This window comes from Danio aesculapii, chromosome 7, assembly GCF_903798145.1.
Source record: "Danio aesculapii chromosome 7, fDanAes4.1, whole genome shotgun sequence".
Taxonomy (NCBI): Eukaryota; Metazoa; Chordata; class Actinopteri; order Cypriniformes; family Danionidae; genus Danio; species Danio aesculapii.
Genome location: NC_079441.1, coordinates 48,244,759 through 48,264,586, shown reverse-complemented (window position 1 = coordinate 48,264,586; position 19,828 = coordinate 48,244,759). Strand labels below are relative to the sequence as shown.

The following is a 19,828-nucleotide window of genomic DNA, read 5'->3' as shown; positions in this document are numbered from 1 at the left end:
ATCTCAAAATTAAACACTCAGACCAGTTAGGCTGGAAAACTGAGACAATTGTCACATACCTGTATTAGTTTACAGGCTATGGAACTGTTAATTCTTTGTTAGTTCCTGTTGATAAATCATTTTGTATTAACTCACGTTTGTTTTTGTTGTTATTGTTTTTGTACTCATATCCATCTCCATTTGCTTTTCTAACCGTAATATTCTTTGATGGCTGTTTTTACAGTCTTGGTTACTGCTGCACATGTGATTTTGTCACTGGTTTGGATGAGGTTTAGCATAGGATATATTTTATGTTTAAATGTGATAAAGCATATCTTTTTGGGGACACTCATGATTACTTTCAGTGCCGGATTTAGGCATAGGCAATATGGGCGATCACCCAGGGCGGCATCTTGATGGGGGCGGCATGGGGAAACGGTCCAAAAAAAAAAAAAAACATGCCCCAGTAAGCTTTGAGAAATACAATTTACTTTATGCAAATGTATTAATTTAGAGTGGTAATCCCAGAATAAAGACATTAGGGTCAATCACATTTGGTGTCTTTTGCATGTGCAAGTTTGTTATTCTCTATGTGCAACCAAAACAGCGCTGGTAAAAGCAAACTGACGCATGTGCGCAAAAAAACATTACCGTTTGCCGCACACACTGCTCCTGCTCCTGCTCAACTAAAATATGCGCTGCTCATGCGCTGTGAAACCGGAGTAGAGGCTTTTACTGTTACTTTTATGACACGGGTGTCGACAAGCAGCGAGTTTTGCAAGTTTACAGAACTGAAGCTTATAATATTATGATGATGATCTTATTCTGACTAAGCATGGCTATGAAGCAGAACGGAGGCAGGGAGGTATAACTTAATAACATTAATTCTCGGCCTTGAGTCGTGTCAAAGTCGTGTCCACTCCAGTTTTGTCTTTACGTTGTTTTACAGGTACATTTAGGATTGTCTTCTGTTATTTATTTAGAATAATAATTGTATAAAATTATATTAATAATAATTGTATTTATAAAACATACAAATTTTTAATGATCCCAATTCTGGTTTTGTCCATATTTTACCCAAATTTTGGTCAAAACAACAAAACATTTTTTTAACCACATGGTTTTGGGGGGGTTGGGGGGGTTATATGAGCATATATGGGGTGATTCGCCGCTTGAAGCACCACTGATTACTTTAGTCTGCTATGCAAATGTATTCATGAAAAAAAAAGTATTTAAAAATGTTTTATCTGAGAAAATTGGCTTTTTTAATGCTGATCTTACCTTACTTTTCTGTACAGTTACAGTTTATAAACTCTCTGCCTCTCTATATTAATTTCAGTTCATCTTTATTCATTAATGACCTCCATTGCACTCATAATTATCTAATTTGATTCATTTATTGAGTGTGATTCATTGGCCAAAAAAGAGACAGTAGGACTGACAACATTTTTTAAATCTATTTTTGGCCCATATATTGTGACAGCCATATATTCCATGTCTTTGCCTAAGTGATATTCAAATGGCATCTTTGTAATAGTGCAACCTAATCCATGTAATAGTCTTAATAAAGTTAACAGCCAAGTGTTTATTTACTCCTCAAAGGCCATTTCTGCTCACATTTGGTGTGTGGTGTGTGTTGGATTTGAACCCTGGGAACACATATGTTGCCTGGCTCATTACAGATATCATGATGAGGTTTTGAAGAGAGCAAACAGCTGCTGAATTCTTATCTGTTATTAAGATCCCAGCTGAACACAGACCATCGGGTTTGGGGAAGAAAACAGGCTGGTCATCCTCCTCCTCATCCATCTTCATGTATTTATAGAAGCCAAATCTAAATGACAGTTCAGAAGAGTGACAATGAGTGTGTTCATTTATGTATTTAGGTATTTCCTAATTTGTTATCATGATCAGAGGGCATTCATACTTCTCCAAGTAGACCGGAGACTCTCGGTAGAAGCATTTGTTGGTTTTCTCCATATGAGTAAGTCTGGTGAAGTCATTGGGATACACATAGGAAAGGTAGACCTAGAAAAATAAAACAAAATATGATAATATACATGATACATGCATTTTTAAAATATGACACCAAAGTATATCAATTAAAAGAATCAGAAGTAATAAAAATAGTACATGTAACTGGATGGTGTAATATTCAAAAGATGAACAACTCTTAAAGAGAAAGTCCACACAAACATTGACAATTCTGACATTAATTTCTCATCCTTTACATGCTTTAAACCTTGATGAGCTTTTCTTCTTTTAAACAAAACAAAAAAAGTAGATATTGGAAACCTGTAACCATAGACATCCCTAGTATTTGGATTATACTAAATGCACACACACATTTTCATTTTTTATTTTTGGTTAACTCTCCCTTTAATCTCAGACATGTGTTTAACAATAATGGCCAAAAGAGGGCACTGTTTGCTGTAAGGTCAAAAACAAGAGAGCATGTGAAGTACTGCTAGCGGTTCGGTGTCCACTGTCCAAAACGATATTCAGAGACCCACTTATGGACAAATTCTTAAAAAGCTTTATAATAATAATAATAATAATAATGATAATATTAATAATAATAATAATAATAATAATAATAATAATAATAATAATAATAATAATAATAATAATAATAATGATAATATTAATAATAATAATAATAATAATAATAATAATAATATAATAATAATAATAATATTTAAATAATAATAATAATAATAATTGAATAATAATAATAATAATAATAATAATAATAATAATAATAATATTAATAATAATAAAAAATAACAATAATAATAATAATCATCATCATTATCATAATAATAATAATAATAATAACAATAATAATAATAATAATAATAATAATAATAATAATAATAATAATAATAATAATTGAATAATAACAATAATAATAATAATAATAATAATAATAATAATAATAATATATTATTATTATTATTATTATTATTATTATTATTATTATTATTATTATTATTATTATTATTATTATTATCATACCCTCAAATAAAATTTAACTAGCATTAAACCATCAATTCTATCCGGTTACAGTTACTGACATAAGTATAAAATATTAATTATATTTATTCAAAATATTGTAATGTGGTTGTTAATATTTTAACGATATCTAAAATCAAATAATTAAAATGTATATACTGTATACAGGTTATCTAAGACCCTGGTTCCTATTTAAAAAATGACATGGAATTGAATAATATGAGAAATATGTGAAAGTAAGGAATAATTGACAATGACCCATTGAATTATCAGACAATACTGCATTCCTAAGGTGGTGATGGGTCTCATTATTTTCTAGTAATTTAATGGTTTATAGGCAAGTATTCTGCTTATAACATTGCTACCACACCATAGGACATTGGTCAGATGTTGTATTTCAACACATTGGGAGAATCTTTGTTTTTAAAATAGTTTTGTGTGTCAGACTAATTTCTTATGCATTTCATCTCAACCCTATTTAACTTTGAAACAGAAATTTAGATCTAGTAGGCATGAAGCATTAATATGCAGACTAATGCAGTTATGAGAGAAAAGAGAGAGATAGATAGATAGAGAGAGAGAGAGAGAGAGAGAGAGAGAGAAAGAATTTAATTTAATTTTAATTTAAAAGTGCCTTTTATTATAATACATCACTCATCATTACCATGTTTCAACATGCCAAAACCACAAAAAATATATTTAAAATTATTATTAAACATGTGAAAACAAACTTCTCTTCAACAATGCCCCCTTTCTCTCCCTTTCTTTGAACTGCTTCAAGAAAGAATCCCAGGATGTCCTTCAAAAAAAAAGAGTAGGAGCTTAACCCCGGCATCCTGGCCAAATTTGCCCACTGGTCTCTGTCCATTATGACCTCTTAACCATCCCCATATCATAATTGGCCTCATCATTTGGTCTCCTCTCCACCAATTAGCTGGTGTGTGGTCTGGCGCAATACGGCTGCTGTTGCGTCATCCAGATGGATGTTGCACACTGGTGGTGGATGAGGAGATTCCCCCCAATGTGTAAGGCGCATTGTGTGTCTGGAAAAGCGCTATATAAATGTATGGAATTATTAATTATTATTAAAAAGGTAGGCAATTAGTCATCAATAAAGCTCAGATATGAATTTGTAGCAAACCAAAAATAGATACATGAGCAAAAATCTATGATTAACAAGTGTATTTTACTTACAAATTGCAGGCCTTGATAGCGTGCGATAGGAAAGTCCTTCACCACATATGTAGGAGAGTAGACGCAAGATGGCAGAACATTCTCCAGCCTGGACTGATCTACCATGGGAACTAGGACAACAAATACAGCATCATGTAGGACAATTCATACAAGATCGGCACCCACAGTCTAAGGACATAAATGTGTCAAGAACATAAGACAGATTCCTGCAATGACTTGGATGATCCCTTTGGCTGGTCTGAACACACACCCTGGACCTATTCGTTTTTGAGGATTTTTTGGTCTACTTCACTTTGTCAGGCAGGCCCTATATAAGTGATTTCTTGATTGCGAACATGTGTGGAAGTAATCAGGCCTGGGTGTGGCCATAGAAACTGAACTCAAGTGTGATAAACTGATATTTTAACCGGAGGGAGAGGGATGGCTATGTAGTTTCGTATTTCGCTTTCCCTTAATAATAAACACCGTAATGTCAAAACTGCATGATGTGTTTACTTGTGTTATCTTTGACTAATATTGAAATTTGCTTGATGATCTGAAACACTGAAGTGTGTCAAACATGCAACATGCATCTTTGTCTCTTCTCTGTTTGGCCCTCCCCTGACTGAACCTGGTTTTTCCTTTTGTTTCCCATTTCCATCAATTGGTGGTGTTTTGTTTTTTTTTGCCACTGTCGCCTCTGGCTTGATTGGTTGGGGTGTTGGAGCTGCCCTCCAGTGGATCGTCCTTCAACAGTGACATTCATGTTAAACTGAACTGTATCCATTTCAGTCTAACTAGAATTACACTAGCATTCTTTCTGCATGACATGCTGAATATGTCCCACAAAGTAATACAGTGTTATGTTTTTATTTATTTAATTATTTATTTATTTATTTATTTATTTATTTATTTATTTATTTATTTATTTATTTATTTATTTCCCCCACCCCTCAATAGGAAAAACAAGATTTATTTTTGCTTACTCCATTGACAGATTATTTTGCTTGTTTTAAGGGAAAAAACACAATATTTTTGTATTTGACTACAAAATGTCTCTTTACTAAATTTATTTTTTATTTATTTATTTATTTTTTGGTCCAAGACTCAAAACAACTTTAATTAAGACAAAAACTCTTTAAAAACACTTAAACTCTCTAAGATTATTACACAAACTTTTTTTAAATATAACAAAATATTAACTTATTATGGTGACACTTAATTTTAATGTACAATTCACACTACACTGGTAAAAAAGTTTTTATTCATCTAATAAAAAAAAATAGAGCAATGTTTCACTCAATCTTATTACTTAACTCAATGAAAAATAAATAATGTAAATTATTTATACATATGCTGCTCATGTTTACTTCCTGACAGTGAACACAAGCGCAAGGACAATGAATTCATTGTGTACACTGCGTAACAAACCCCACAAACAATTCACAACGATGGTGAGAAAAAAAAAAAAACTCCATATTTCATTAAATAAATAGCTCTATATAATTCATCCATGACAAATAGCTGAAAACGATAATAAACACACAACAACAGTATAAATAAAAGCAGAAAATATTAAAAACATACCCAGCAGCACAACAGTCTACTTTGCATACCACTGCCTGCGATCGGTAATTGGGTGAACTAGAATGACGTAACATATTCCTATACAGATTCCTCACACCTCTCCAAGTTGCACACATTCGATATATAAACCCTTATAATAAAGTCTTAAGTAATATAACGTCACTAGTGTTGTTGCTATTTTTAATCGATCTTAATCGAATTTTAATTTAAAATGAAATGGCATTCAAATGGCATCTTTCAAGAGCAGAGGATAGGAAGAAAAGAAAAGCAGAGGATGAAAGGCAAGCTCAAAGTAAAGGTATGTTCTGCTGTGCATAATACATTATTTAGTAGTGTAGTATTAAGACCACTGATCACTCTGATCACAGAAATACTTCATATAATATAATATAATATAATATAATATAATATAATATAATATAATATAATATAATATAATATAATATAATATAATATAATATAATATAATATAATATAATATAATATGTGAGGAAAAAAATAGGCCACATTCAGCATATTTAAGTAAAAAATCAATTAATTATCTATCCCACTAATTCACCCTGCTGAAAAAACACAGGTTTCCCCCTCATTTTGTCAAAGTTGAATTTTACCCACTGTCCAACATCTAATGCAAAGTTTTGTTTGTGTAAATCTCTGAGTAAACCTAGCTAAAACGTCTCCTGCATTTCTAGTTAGTTATGCTTATACAAAGAAAATGCATTTAGTTCATGTTATATTTGTATGGGTCATACTAATATACTTTAGTTTTTTGTTTGTTTTCTGGCTTTATCTGGGTAAATCTGAGTAAATATTTTTACATATGCACAATTAAATATTAAAATTATATTTGTTGTGTGCATTCTTTTCACTATTTTTACACCAGTGTGCCCAATATATTTCATCTTGCCTGGGGCCGGCACTGCATGCACCTGTGTTAATTACCTGAAAATTTTACATTGGTCAAAACAAATATTTCTTAGTTGAGCTCCTAATCGAAAACATTTACATTTAACTGTTTTGAACTTAAAATATATTAATAAAAAAAGAAAAAATAGAAATTGAAACGAAAGATTCATTTTTAAATGAATGAAGTACTGCTTGAAAGTGTTTTTTTCAGTGTATTAAAGAAACTGTTGACCATTAAGACTTTTATTTCAATAAACTACTAATTAGCTGCTTGTTAATGGTTAGTAAGATAACACTTGGGTTTAGTTATTGGGTGGGATTTGGGATGTCAAATAAGATCATACTTTATAAGTGCTAATAAACAGTTAATATCTTAATATTAGGCAGTAAATAAGCCAGTAAATGGTGCAAATTGTTACTTAAATTAAATTGTTAACCTTGTTATTTACTGCACCATTGCACACAATCAAAAACAAAACCCTAGTGTGTGAAATTTGTTACTTAAGTTCATGTGTTAAATCAACAGCACTCTATATAAACAGTATATAAACAATTATATATAAATGTTAGCTTTCACTGAGACTGGTATGCTTCCATTCACCACTATTAGCTTGTACATTTACACCCACTATTTGCACACCAGTCCCGACTGTCACATATTCAGGGGCGCTGCTGCTAACAAGCTGACATCCAATATCTACACCGCCATATGGACCTACCAATGAACTGCAAAGTGTCAACACAAGCAATTAAACATCAGCATGAACCAGCCACAGAATATTCTGTCTATCCAGATAGGGAGACGGCTGTTTGTTTTCTTTACCAAGCAAAGATATTCATGCACACAATGCTGCTAGAATGACGCAAAATATTTCAGCATGCATGAACAGTTACTGTAAGAATGAACATGCAGATGTGACATACATGCAGATATTTTTTTTTTTTTTCAGTGCTGATTGAACTTTAACGGTTAAAAGTAGATGTGAATTATTATATTATATTATATTATATTATATTATATTATATTATATTATATTATATTATATTATATTATATTATATTATATTATATTATATTATATTATATTATTCATTTTTTTTCGGCTTAGTCCCTTTATTAATCTGGGGTTGCCACAGCGGAATGAACCGCCAACTTATTCGGCATATGTTTAACACAGCGGATGCCCTTCCAGCTGCAACCCATCTCTAGGAAACATCCATTCTCATTCACACTCATACACTACGGACAATTTTAGCTTACCCAATTCACCTGTACCGCATGTCTTTGGACTGTGGGGGAACCGGAGCACCCGGAGGAAACCCACGCGTATGCGGGGAGAACATGCAAACTCCACACAGAAATGCCAACTGATGTAGCCGAGGCTCAGACCAGCGACCTTCTTGCTGTGAGGCGACAGCACTACCTACTGCGCCACCGCGTCTCCTTATATTATATTATATTATATTATATTATATTATATTATATTATATTATATTATATTATATTATATTATATTATATTATATTATATTAAAGCTAATAATATGTGTTACGAGTCGCTAGCTGGAGCACCCACTAGATTCACTACAGGGCACTCCGGCTATATAAACACTCCACCAGCCATTTACCTGGACTACACCTACCATTATGTTTTGCAGATCACAGCTGAAACATTTTACTATTCTAAACATTGATACACTGACACAGCTGCAGCATATTACACACACTATTTAAGAACCACACTCACACACCTTTATTTTGAGATATTAGTTGTGTATTTCCAGCATAACTATTCCAAACATAACTAATTTACATTTTGTCAGTTTAGTGGCTAATTCCTACAAATACGTATGAGTTCAGTCGTACAAAAATGTACGATTGTAAAAAGGAGGTGTGGCACCTAACCCCACTCCTAAACCCAACTGTCATTGGGGGATGAGGAAATTGTACTAAATTGTATGAATGAGATTGTACAAATTCATTTGAATTGGCCACTAAATCGAAAAGTTATGAATTGGAACTTTTGAAATTGTGTTGGTATTTTTGTTGTGGATGTTTCTGGCGTTTCTTGTTTTCTTGCCTGTTTTAATTTTTTGACTGTTACTTGTTTTATGATTGTTTGTCGCTGGCCCTGACCTTTGCCTGTTCACTGGATTACTCTTTGGATTACCCATGTAATCACGGTTTTGCTCCAGTTTTTACCCTAGCCTGCTTATCATTGTTGATAATAATGCTGCATATGGAATTCCACCTCTTTTGCCACTCTCATTGTTACAATATTTTAATTTCAATTTTACAAACAAATGTTATTATTTTTAAATGTCAATTTATCACAAAACCTGAAGAAAAAACAAAAAAAACAAATCAAATTTAAAATCCCAATTTTCATCAGGTTCTAGCAGTGGCTGAAGATTAAATTGGTAACCTAGTAAGCGAAGAACCAGAAATACATTATCAAGAGTTTTCACTAAGTCAAAATGTACACTCACTAGCCACTTTATTACGTACACCTGTCTAACTGCTTGTTAACGCAAATTTCTAATCAGCCAATCACATGGCAGCAACTCAATGCATTTAGGCATGTAGACATGGTCAAGACGATCTGCTGCAGTTCAAACCAGCATCAGAATGGAGAAGAAAGGAGATTTAAGTGGCTTTGAACGTGACAAGGTTGTTGGTGCCGGACAGGCTGGTCTGAGTATTTCAGAAATTGCTGATCTACTGGGATTTTCATGCACAACCATCTCTGGGGTTTACAGAGAATGGTCCGAAAAAGAAAAAAATATGCAATGAGCGGCAGTTCTGTGAGCGCAAATGCCTTGATGTCAGACTGGTTCAAGCTGATAGAAAGGCAACAGTAACTCAAATAACCACTCGTTACAACCGAGGTATGCAGAAGAGCATCTCACAACACACAACAGGTCAAACCTTGAGGCGGATGGGCTACAGCAGCAGAAGACCACACCGGGTGCCACTCACTTAGACTGTCAGCTAAGAACAGGAAACTGAAGCTATATACACAGGCTCACCAAAATTGGACAATAGGAAATCGGAAAAACGCTGCCTGGTCTGATGAGTCTCAATTTCTGCTGGGACATTCGGATGGTAGGGTCAGAATTTGGCGTCAACAACATCAAAGCATGGATCCATCCTGTATTAATGGTTCAGGCTGCTGGTGGTGATGGAATGGTGTGGGGATATTTCCTTGGCTTGGGCCTATTAGTGTCAATGCCACAGCCTATTTGAGTATTGTTGCTGACCATGTACATTCCTTTATACCCATCTTCTGATGGCAACTTCCAGCAGGAAAACGCACCATGTTTTAAAGTGTGAATCATCTGGCTTCTTGAACAACAATGAGTTCACTGTTCTCAAATGGCCTCCACAGTCACCAAAACTCAATCCAATACAGCACCTTTGGGATGTGGTGGAACAAGAGATTTGCATCATGGATGTGCAGCTGACAAATCTGCAGCAACTGTGTAATGCCATCATGTCAATATGAAGAAAAATCTCTGAGGAATATTTCCAGTACCTTGTTGAATCTGTGCCATGATAGATTAAGGCAGTTCTGAAGGCAAAAGGGGGCCCACCCAGCACTAGTAAGGTGTACCTAATAAAGTGGTCGGTAAATGTATTTGAGAAATGCATTTCTATCTACAATTATTTGTGTTTTACGCTTTTTTTTTTTTTTTTTTTTGCAAAATTCAACAACAAAGTGTGCATGGAACCTTTTTTGTGATTAAAGTGTTTTGATAATTCTGTGTTTCCATCGCTTGTTTTGGATGAGAAACTTCTAAATGCACATTAAAACAGGTTGATGGAAGCATATCTATTGAGATGCTGAGGGTTAAATGTCTGTACAGTACTCACTCTTGTAGAAGGTGTCTCTTGGGTCTGGTTTGAGCATGTCTGCAGTGTGTGTCTCTGTCCTGTGGTAGATCTGCAGAGTGAGAGAGTGACTGGCCAGAGTCTGTGGGATGTGATGTACGCTGTTCATCTTTAGACTGGACTCATCTGACAGACACAGAGAAGAGAGAGATGGAGGATTGAGGACAATGAGAGACAGCATGTGAATTTAAATCAGCCTACAGACTAGCATTCAACAACTTCTGCTATTGGCAGTGCAGAAATGGTTGGAAAATAAGTGAAGCATCATGTACTGTATACACTATAGGGTAAAAAATCCCACTCAATCTGAACTGCACAAGTCTGAACAAAACCTGCTGCTCATGTTCTCAAACACATCACAATGATAATCTTGTACTTCAATGGAAGCAAGCAAATCTGAAAATCTGTTTGAAAGAGTTACAGTACATGAGAAATGGCAGAAGTATTTGATTTGTCATGTTGCTTTTGTATAATATAATATAATATAATATAATATAATATAATATAATATAATATAATATAATATAATATAATATAATATAATATAATATAATATAATATAATATAGGGGTGACACAGTGGTGCAGTAGGTAGTGCTGTCGCCTCACAGCAAGAAGGTCGCTGGTTCGAGCCCCGGCTGGGTCAGTTGGCATTTCTGTGTGGAGTTTGCATGTTCTCCCTGTGTTCACGTGGGTTTTCTCCGGGTGCTCTGATTTTCCCCTCAAGTACAAAGACATGTGGTACAGGTGAATTAGGTAAGCTAAATTGTCCGTGGTGTGTGTGTGTGTGTGAATGAGTGTTTATCAGTGTTTCCCAGTGCTGGGTTCTGGAGAGGGATAATCTACGTAAAACATATGCTGGATAAGTTGGTGGTTCATTCCGCTGTGGCGACCCCAGATTAATAAAGGGACTAAGCTGAAAAGAAAATGAATGAATGTTGAACTATGATTAATATTTGTCAGACAAGTATTGCTTATTATTAGTTCATGTTAGTAAAAACATTAAATAACACAGTAACACTTTGGTTTAGGTCACAATTCACAGTATTAACAAACCATTAACTAGCACTATTGGCTTAATAAACTACTAATTAACTGTTTATTAACAGTCAATGAGGTAGAAGTTGTTTTCAGATTTTGGGTAGGATTAGGTATGATGCATAAGATCATGTTTTATAAATACTAAAGAACAGTTAATATCTTAATAATAGGCAGGTAATATGCCAGTAGTTAATAGTATGAATTGTGACCTAAACTAAATTGTTACCAATAACACTACCTAATAAAATCTTATTCTAAATAGACTTGATGCACCAACAGTAATCTGCTCCTTAACACTACGAAGACTAAGACCAGTTAATATTTAGGTTATTGACTAATATATATATAATTTAAATATACCAAGACCTTATACCAAGACCAGGGAGCTCATTGTGGCCTTTAGGAAGGGACAGACAGGCTCACATGATCCCACACACATTAATAGGATGGCCGTTGAGCCTCTCTCATCCTTCAAGTTCCTGGGGAACCACATCTCAAAGGACCTTTTCTGGACAACCAACACCCAGTCTGGTCAAGAAAGCTCACCAGCGCCTATTTTTCTTAAAGCAACTTAAGAAGAACCAGCCGTCATCAGTTGTCTTGGTGAACTTCAATCGCTGCACAATATAGAGTATCCTGACCAACTGCGTCACAGTTGGTGAAAACTGCTCAAGGCATTACAGGGACCACACTTCCAGCCAGTGAAGACATCCAGAAGAAACACTGTCTGCACCGAGCATGCAGTATTCTTAAGGACTCCTCTCACCCTGCTCACAGTCTGTTTTCTATCCTGCCTTTCGGCAGGCCCTTCATTTGTAATAATACCCACTGCACATACACATTTGTAATTATGTTCATATTTATCTGCATACCTCTGATTATTAATAGCAACCTGCACATATATTCATCTATTGTAAATCTCTGTTCATAGCTAATACAACTTGTACAGTATATAATATTGATAGTACATTCATAAGTGAATATTACCCATAGTTTTTCTATAATTGCACTTTATAACTTAATTATTACTTAACCTATATCCTGCACTTGGTGTTATTGCACTCCTGGTTAGACCTAAACTGCATTTCATTGCCTTGTACATGTACATGTGTAATGACAATAAAGTTGAATCTAATCTAATCTAATCTAATCTAATTTAATCTAGTCTAATCTAATCTGACCGGAAAAAGAACTTTAACGTATAAAAACATCTTTGAGGCCTCTTTGAAAGTTGGAAACTACTGTTCTCACAGGTCAATCTGTGGATGTATCCAGTATTTGTATATCAATAGTTTATGTTTGATGTTGGAATCACACAAAATGTTAAGACATCCTACTTTCATCTCATAAACACAGCACATTTAGAATCAGTCCTGTCCTTTAATGCAGCTGAATTGATTTATTAATTGACTCCTTTATGTTTTCCCAAAGGACTACAGGAATGCGCAATTAGTTGGTGTTTTGAAATCAATCCCTAATCATTTTCATTATAGTAAAATTGGACTCCCTGTATTCTGATTGGAACTGGAGTTGCTCAGTTATGGATGGCCCATTTTAGTACAGCATTTATACGCAGCATTCAATCTTCACACTAAATCTGTCTCCAGCATAGACACTCAATGAACATGTTGCGCTTCAACTCTATACACATTGATGGGCTTCAAACCCCTGAAGAAAATCTAAATCTAACTCACTCTGGGAAACCTCATTTTTGGTTGGTTCAATTTTTTTATTTCTCATTCGTATGGATACTTCTCCAAGGCTTAAAGAGATGCATCCATGTTCACACACTGCCCACGCTTTAAGACAATCCCTTGGAGATAAGTGTATGGGCGCTGAAGCATGCAGGTGTGTGTGTATGTGAGCGAAACTCTATTCATTACGCTTTATCTCCTGAACTTATGAGAGCTCACAACAGTGTCCGCTCAGCAAGCCGGCGATGAAAACACACTTTAATTAGTCCTATCGATCCACTGCAAATGTGTTACTGGCCAAGTATAAGTTACAGAGCATCAAAGACTGTCTGTCAATAACAGCAGAAATGGCAAACGAAAGCACACAAGGGATAAAAGGAGAGCGTATTAGTGGTTACAGTAACAAATAAGATGAAAACAAACAAAGATGGTCAGAATATGCTGTCGGAAAGGTGAAAGACTGCAGACTTTGACTGACACATTCGCTTGTTCTGTTGATGGTTTTGTTGTAGGTCATATGGTTTTATGGATTGTTGAGAAATCACATTAGAGGCAAATTTAATTGTACATAAATTAGTGGTAAACGCTTGGAATCTTCATGTTTTTAAAAGAAGTCTCACTAAAGCTGCATTGATTAGATGAAACAATGCAATTTTGAAATGTTGTGAAAGGCTATTGCTGTTTGATGTAACCTTTTTTAAATTTTTTTCAACCTAGGCTCATTCTGAAAACGTACCTCCACGGACGTTTCTGGAGACCGCGGCACGTTTTTCTGCAGTTTTTGTTTTCACGAATTCGCCAGAGGTCACCGTGTACGCTTTTCGAGATCTCAAATTTCCCTCGCGATTGCCATTCGCGCCTGCTGTTCTCGCGTAAACCCACCAGAGGCTGCTGTCGACTCACTTTTGGACAGACTTTCTGACTGACTGAGCGAACGATCGGCTGACCCACCATCCTCCTTCCCTAAACCCAACCAACACGTTTCAAAAGCAATCCAAAAAAATAAAAGCCCTCGTCTGATTTTTTTTTTTTTTACCACATCCTCACCCTGCTATTCACTTGTTTGTTTTATATTTTGAATTCTGTTTTTGTCTTACCTGCTTTCTGGAACCGCTCTTCACCAGACTCGAACCCCCGTCTTCGTGGTCAACTCCTCTATGCATCTCAAATCCGCCGACGGACGTGGCGCGCTAACGGGATAAACTTGTTGCAGCTGGAATGCCGTCCATAAGGAATAAGCAGTCAGCTGGTAAGCGCAAAAAGGAATGGCGTCACACCGCCCCGTAGCGTTCGTTTAAAGAAATGAAATGCAGCCATATGTACCTCTGGCTACGCAATTCGCTGTCTCCAGAAACGTCCGCAGGGCTACGTTTTCACAATGAGCCTGTGTTCATTTTTTTAATACTTATTAATACTTATTTAAAAAAAAAAAACGTATTAAATCTTTTTTATTTATTCCTATGATGATTAAGCTGCATTCAAAGCAGTTATTACTTCATTACTTCAGTGTTCAGTGTCTCTTGAACCTTTAGAAATCATTCTAATATGATGATTTGATACTCAAGACACATTTATAATTATTAGTACATGATATTCATGTGGGTTTTTCTTTGGGTGCTCCGGTTTCCCCCACAGTCCGAAGACAAGCACTATAGGTGAATTGGGTAAGCTAAATTGGCCGTAGTGTATGTGTGTATGTCCTTGTTCTCCAGGTTGGGGGTTGAGAAATGGGCTAACGACCCAACTCGTAAAAATTAGATGCTACAAAACACCAACATGGTGCGGCTAAATCTCAACTTTGATATACAAATGGCCCTGGGAGTAAGTAAGTACATGATATATTAGTTTTCAGCCCTTCATTTATTCATGAATGAATGAATGAATTAATCAATCAATCAATTTATAAATATATCAATCAATCAAGTAACAAAGACTAGAATAATCTGGAGATTTTTTTTTAAATTTACTGTTATACTGAAAGGGCTATGAAAATCCCGCTGTCTCAGCAAAGTGTTTTCACACCTCTAGTTTGAAAAAAGTCAGGAAAGTGTGTGAGTTCTGTTTTGTTTAGGTGGAAGTGTTGAGTGGAAAAAGAGGAAAGGGTTTGCATGAAAAGTGGAGATTCAGTACATGCACACACTGATTTTCACAGAGGCAACACAAACACAGACGCAGGGAGATTGACAGTGACTACATTTAGATGGGCATCAGTAATCAAATTATTTGCCTTAATCTGAATAAGACAATATTATGATTGAGGTGTTTACATGAGTTGCTTTTTAAATGTTCCTTTCATGATCTTGTTTTACATGTAATAGCACATAATTAGATTAACGTCATTGCGTCTCCACGCTATTCACATTTCCTATAGAGTTTCATGTAATTTCGGGTGTTTCATTCTTAATTTGTTGACTTAAACTGCAGTTTGGCTCTTTCACTTCCATTCAGGAACATTTTATGCATGCCCCCGTGACAAATGAGATATTGGATGCCAGGAACTGCTGGAAGAGTGTTGTTTTAATGGAATTTTTGATACCGCACGCCGTATGGAGAAAAAACCCTCCGTATTTCTCTGTAACTTAGATGCACTCGGTAGGTGCAGAGAAGTGTCAGACAGCTGAGTGTGTTTAGACTATCCTGCCACAAAATGCGACGAAAGTCCTACACGACAGTAATGGTTTGATTAAGGTGTTTACATGTTTACATTCGGAGAGCAGCATTTACAGCGGATCTTTCAGTCCATAATATTGTAGAGATATTACTGTAAATGTAGTAACTAAATCATTATGACTAAGGTATGTCTTTAAAAACTTAAAGAGTACTGCTGAAGATACTAAAACTCAAAGACGTCATGTTGTACCCACTGGCACAAACATCCTGTCTCCACAATGGAATTTACACAATGATCTCATGGCAGCTTAAATTTTTTTTTTCAAACGAATTTGCTCTAAACAAAGCAAAAACAACCAATTTTTACTTTTTTTTGTGAAATATATGTGTCCTAATAGTGTTTTTAGCAATTTAGGACACATATATGACTGTCAACATCTCAAAAAATGTGTTTTGGTGTTTTGGTATTTTAAAGCTGTATTTCTTCAGTGGTTGAGCTGCTTTTCCATCTCACAAAATTCAGACCATCTATGAACGGGAATGAGTGTGCATTTTGTAGTGCTACTGATGATGGCTAGATGAGGATACAGTGTGTGTAATTAAGCATTAAATTAATTAATTTGTGCCAGTGAGGATTATGGGAAATAAAGTCTATTTCAGTATTCTGTGAGTGTGACAGTCAGATGAGATGAGATGTGACATTAGGGATGAGCTGGATGAGGCTGTGACATTAATGTTTGAAAGCAAAGAAAACAACAACAGCAACCATTAATATTAGTGGTCACACTTTACAACAAGGTTTCATTAGTTTATTTGTTATGAACGTATTTACTTACCTGAACTAATTATGAATAATACCTTTAACATTATTAAAATCCAAATTCAAGCTTGCTAACTTTATTTTTAACTAATATGAACAAAAATGACTTAATACTGTAATAAATGTATTGTCTGTTGTTATTAAACACATTAACACTGTCATCTGCAGTAGCGCTGCGCAATATATAATTTTAGCATTGATCTCCCAATGTGTGCTTCCTTTAAACTCCTTTAAGGCTAGTCCTCCGCGCCCACTGTTTCTACGCACCTTTCTGCGTACCTTAATCTCCTCCCTCGGCAGATTCAGACAACAGACAGACATTAAGGAAGAAGATCTCATGTAACGTTTGTGAGAACTACTACAGTAAGAACTTTACCAATTAGTATTTGTTGTAGAGTTGCTATGATGAGTCACACACAATGTCGTTACAAAGTTCACGCACACACAGATACACACACAGACACAACATGCGCACACACACAGACACAGCGCGGACACCACACGCACACACACAGATACACACAAACACACAGACACAGCACGGACACGACACGCACACACACAGACAGACACAGCGCGGACACGACACACAGAGACACAGACAGCTCGCATTTAGCTTTAGCTTTGCACTCTTTTTGCACGCAAATGTGACAGGCTACATGTTAATCTCCACTGCTGTATGGATATCTGTTATGTTAATGTACAAAATAAACCTGATTTAACGTCTACAAACCGGGATTGAAGCGTCTTCCTTCATAATTGTTCTGACACGCAGCTCTACTGATGAAGTAAAGCTGAAGTAAATCGCTGTAATTCATTACACACATGCACTGTTTTAAAACATTTTAAACTTGTAAAACTCACTCTTGATCTCATTTGATGATGATTGATGATCCTAGCGAACTGAACAGACCTTTTATTCCTGGTTGCTTTGCGCTCGTCCTCTCTTGTTGATATGATTATACACGTGACTACCGGACATGTTAATGCGCACAGCTGTCAATCAATTCGGTGGGCGGGGGGACCGCACTGCTACGTAAAGTTGCGGTCGGTCTGAAAACTGCTCCAATTGGTCCACCGTTTTTATGTTGCTAAATTGAAAAAAAAAGGACTGGGTGTGTTTATATCACCCCGATATCACGGTCTATACACCATACATGCACATATGTCTGTCCAAACAGCTGGAAAAGTAGATTTTTCACCATAGGTGCCCTTTAACATAAAATATTCACTTGCCAATAAAGCACAGAAAACTATATGTATTCATTATATGTATTCCTTCAACAGGGGTGACGCAGTGGCGCAGTGGGTAGCACATTTGCCTTACAGCAAGAAGGTCGCTGGTTCGAGCCTTGGCTGGGTAAGTTGGCATTTCAGTGCGGAGTTTGCATGTTCTCCCTGTATCTAACATATGCTGGATAAGTTGGCGGTTCATTCTGCTGTGGCGACCCCAGATTAATAAAAGGACTAAGCCAACAAGAAAATGTTAAACAACAGTTAGGCAGGTGTCAGCGACAGAGATAATTGACTGCAAGCCATACACTATATCTGTTGTTAACAGAGCAGAAAGACAGTCAAAGCCAAACTACCTCCCTGAAGACACAACGAGAGAGTGAAGTGTGTGTGATCCTGGTATTACCTACATTATGGGGACCAAACGTCCATTGTATTATAGTAATGCTAGTAATTACTGATCTTCTTCTGGGGACATTATTTTGACTGTAATTATTTAAAAAAATAATTAGACGTGTCAATATTCAACAATTCAATATATCAACCATCAATTGCTTAAAGATTTATTAGCAAATGTAGTTTCAAACATGAACTTTTTCATACGTTATCCTGGCATACGACATTGACAATTCTGTGACTACTTATAGTCCTTTTGTTTGTTAATTTCATGAGGTTGCATTTGTCAACATCAGTTATTTTTACTTAAATCAATGCAATGACAACTACAAAAGCATTTTTTTTATATTATCTGATGTTAATTTCTTATTTAACACCTAATAATGCAGCAAAAATTAGTTTTTTTTAGAGGAGTTAATAAAAAAAATTCATTCATTCATTTCCTTCAGCTTAGTCCCTTATTTATCAGGGGTTGCCACAGTGGAATGAACCGCCAACTATTCCAGAATATGTTTTACACAGCGGATGCCATTCCAGCCACACCCCCAGTACTGGACAGAACATGCAGTACTTGCAGGACATGCAAACCCCACACAGAAATGCCAACTGGCCCAGTCGGGACTCAAACCAAACCCTTCTTGCTGTGAGGCCCTACATAAAATTTAGCTGTATCTATTTTTAAATTAACTTTATCATATATATAATCTGGCTTTTCTCACTGTTGGCTGTAATGAGACATTATTTTATATATACCAAGTATTTTTTTACTATTATGCCTATTAAAGTCATCTTATTTGCAGCTTACAGGTCAATATTGTGATAATACCATATATTATGATACATGCTTCATCAATAAATTGCAACAACAAAAAAAGATACAAACAGAAGCTTATAAATAATACAGAGTAAAGCATTTTGTAAATATAAAACTGAAGATTACTTCTTGTAAAGGCTGGGACAGAATAAATGCCTTTACAGTATTAAAAAAATAATTATGTCTATAGAAAGACCCCATAAAACATGAAAACCCAACACACAATAGCGTGTTTGTGTCTCTGTGTATGTGTGTGTGGTCTGCCTTAAGGGAGTGGTCTGCGTGATTAATGATTGGGACACTATGGCGTCTCCGGTGAGCTGTGTGGGATGGCGGTGCTGAGAGTTAATGCACATCCCCCTTTCCCTCAGCTTGTTAAGTACAGTGAGGATTTAATCGAAAAATTGCTTTCGTCTCAAATAATTATGTAAACGAAGCAAAGGAGGGCCATGGGGATTGTCTTTCTGTCTTTTCTCCTCTCCCCCGCTGCACTCGGTGTCTCTGCTTCCCCTTAAAAGCATGTGTAAATTAAAGTTGTTTCCCTTGATGAACGGCAGTAATTTGAAGGGGAACGTGTCAACATGTGTAATGCTTGATAAGGCGATATGCAAAGGAGCACGGCGTACATACTCACTGTCACCGCACACACAGGAGGCGAGTGTTTTCTGCCG

The 19,828-nt window shown here is 35.6% G+C and overlaps 1 protein-coding gene across 1 annotated transcript in view; it reads right to left on the bottom strand.

Moving 5' to 3' along the window:
- b4galnt4b (beta-1,4-N-acetyl-galactosaminyl transferase 4b) overlaps positions 1-19,828 on the bottom strand; it is a 154,520-nt gene that overhangs the window by 12,754 nt on the left and 121,938 nt on the right. Inside the window, exons 11-14 of the mRNA XM_056462036.1 lie at positions 10,533-10,676; positions 4,189-4,298; positions 1,907-2,007; positions 1,740-1,813 (exon numbers count right to left, since the gene is read on the bottom strand). Of these exons, the coding sequence (XP_056318011.1) occupies positions 1,740-1,813; positions 1,907-2,007; positions 4,189-4,298; positions 10,533-10,676 (429 nt within the window). The remainder of the gene's footprint in view (positions 1-1,739; positions 1,814-1,906; positions 2,008-4,188; positions 4,299-10,532; positions 10,677-19,828) is intronic.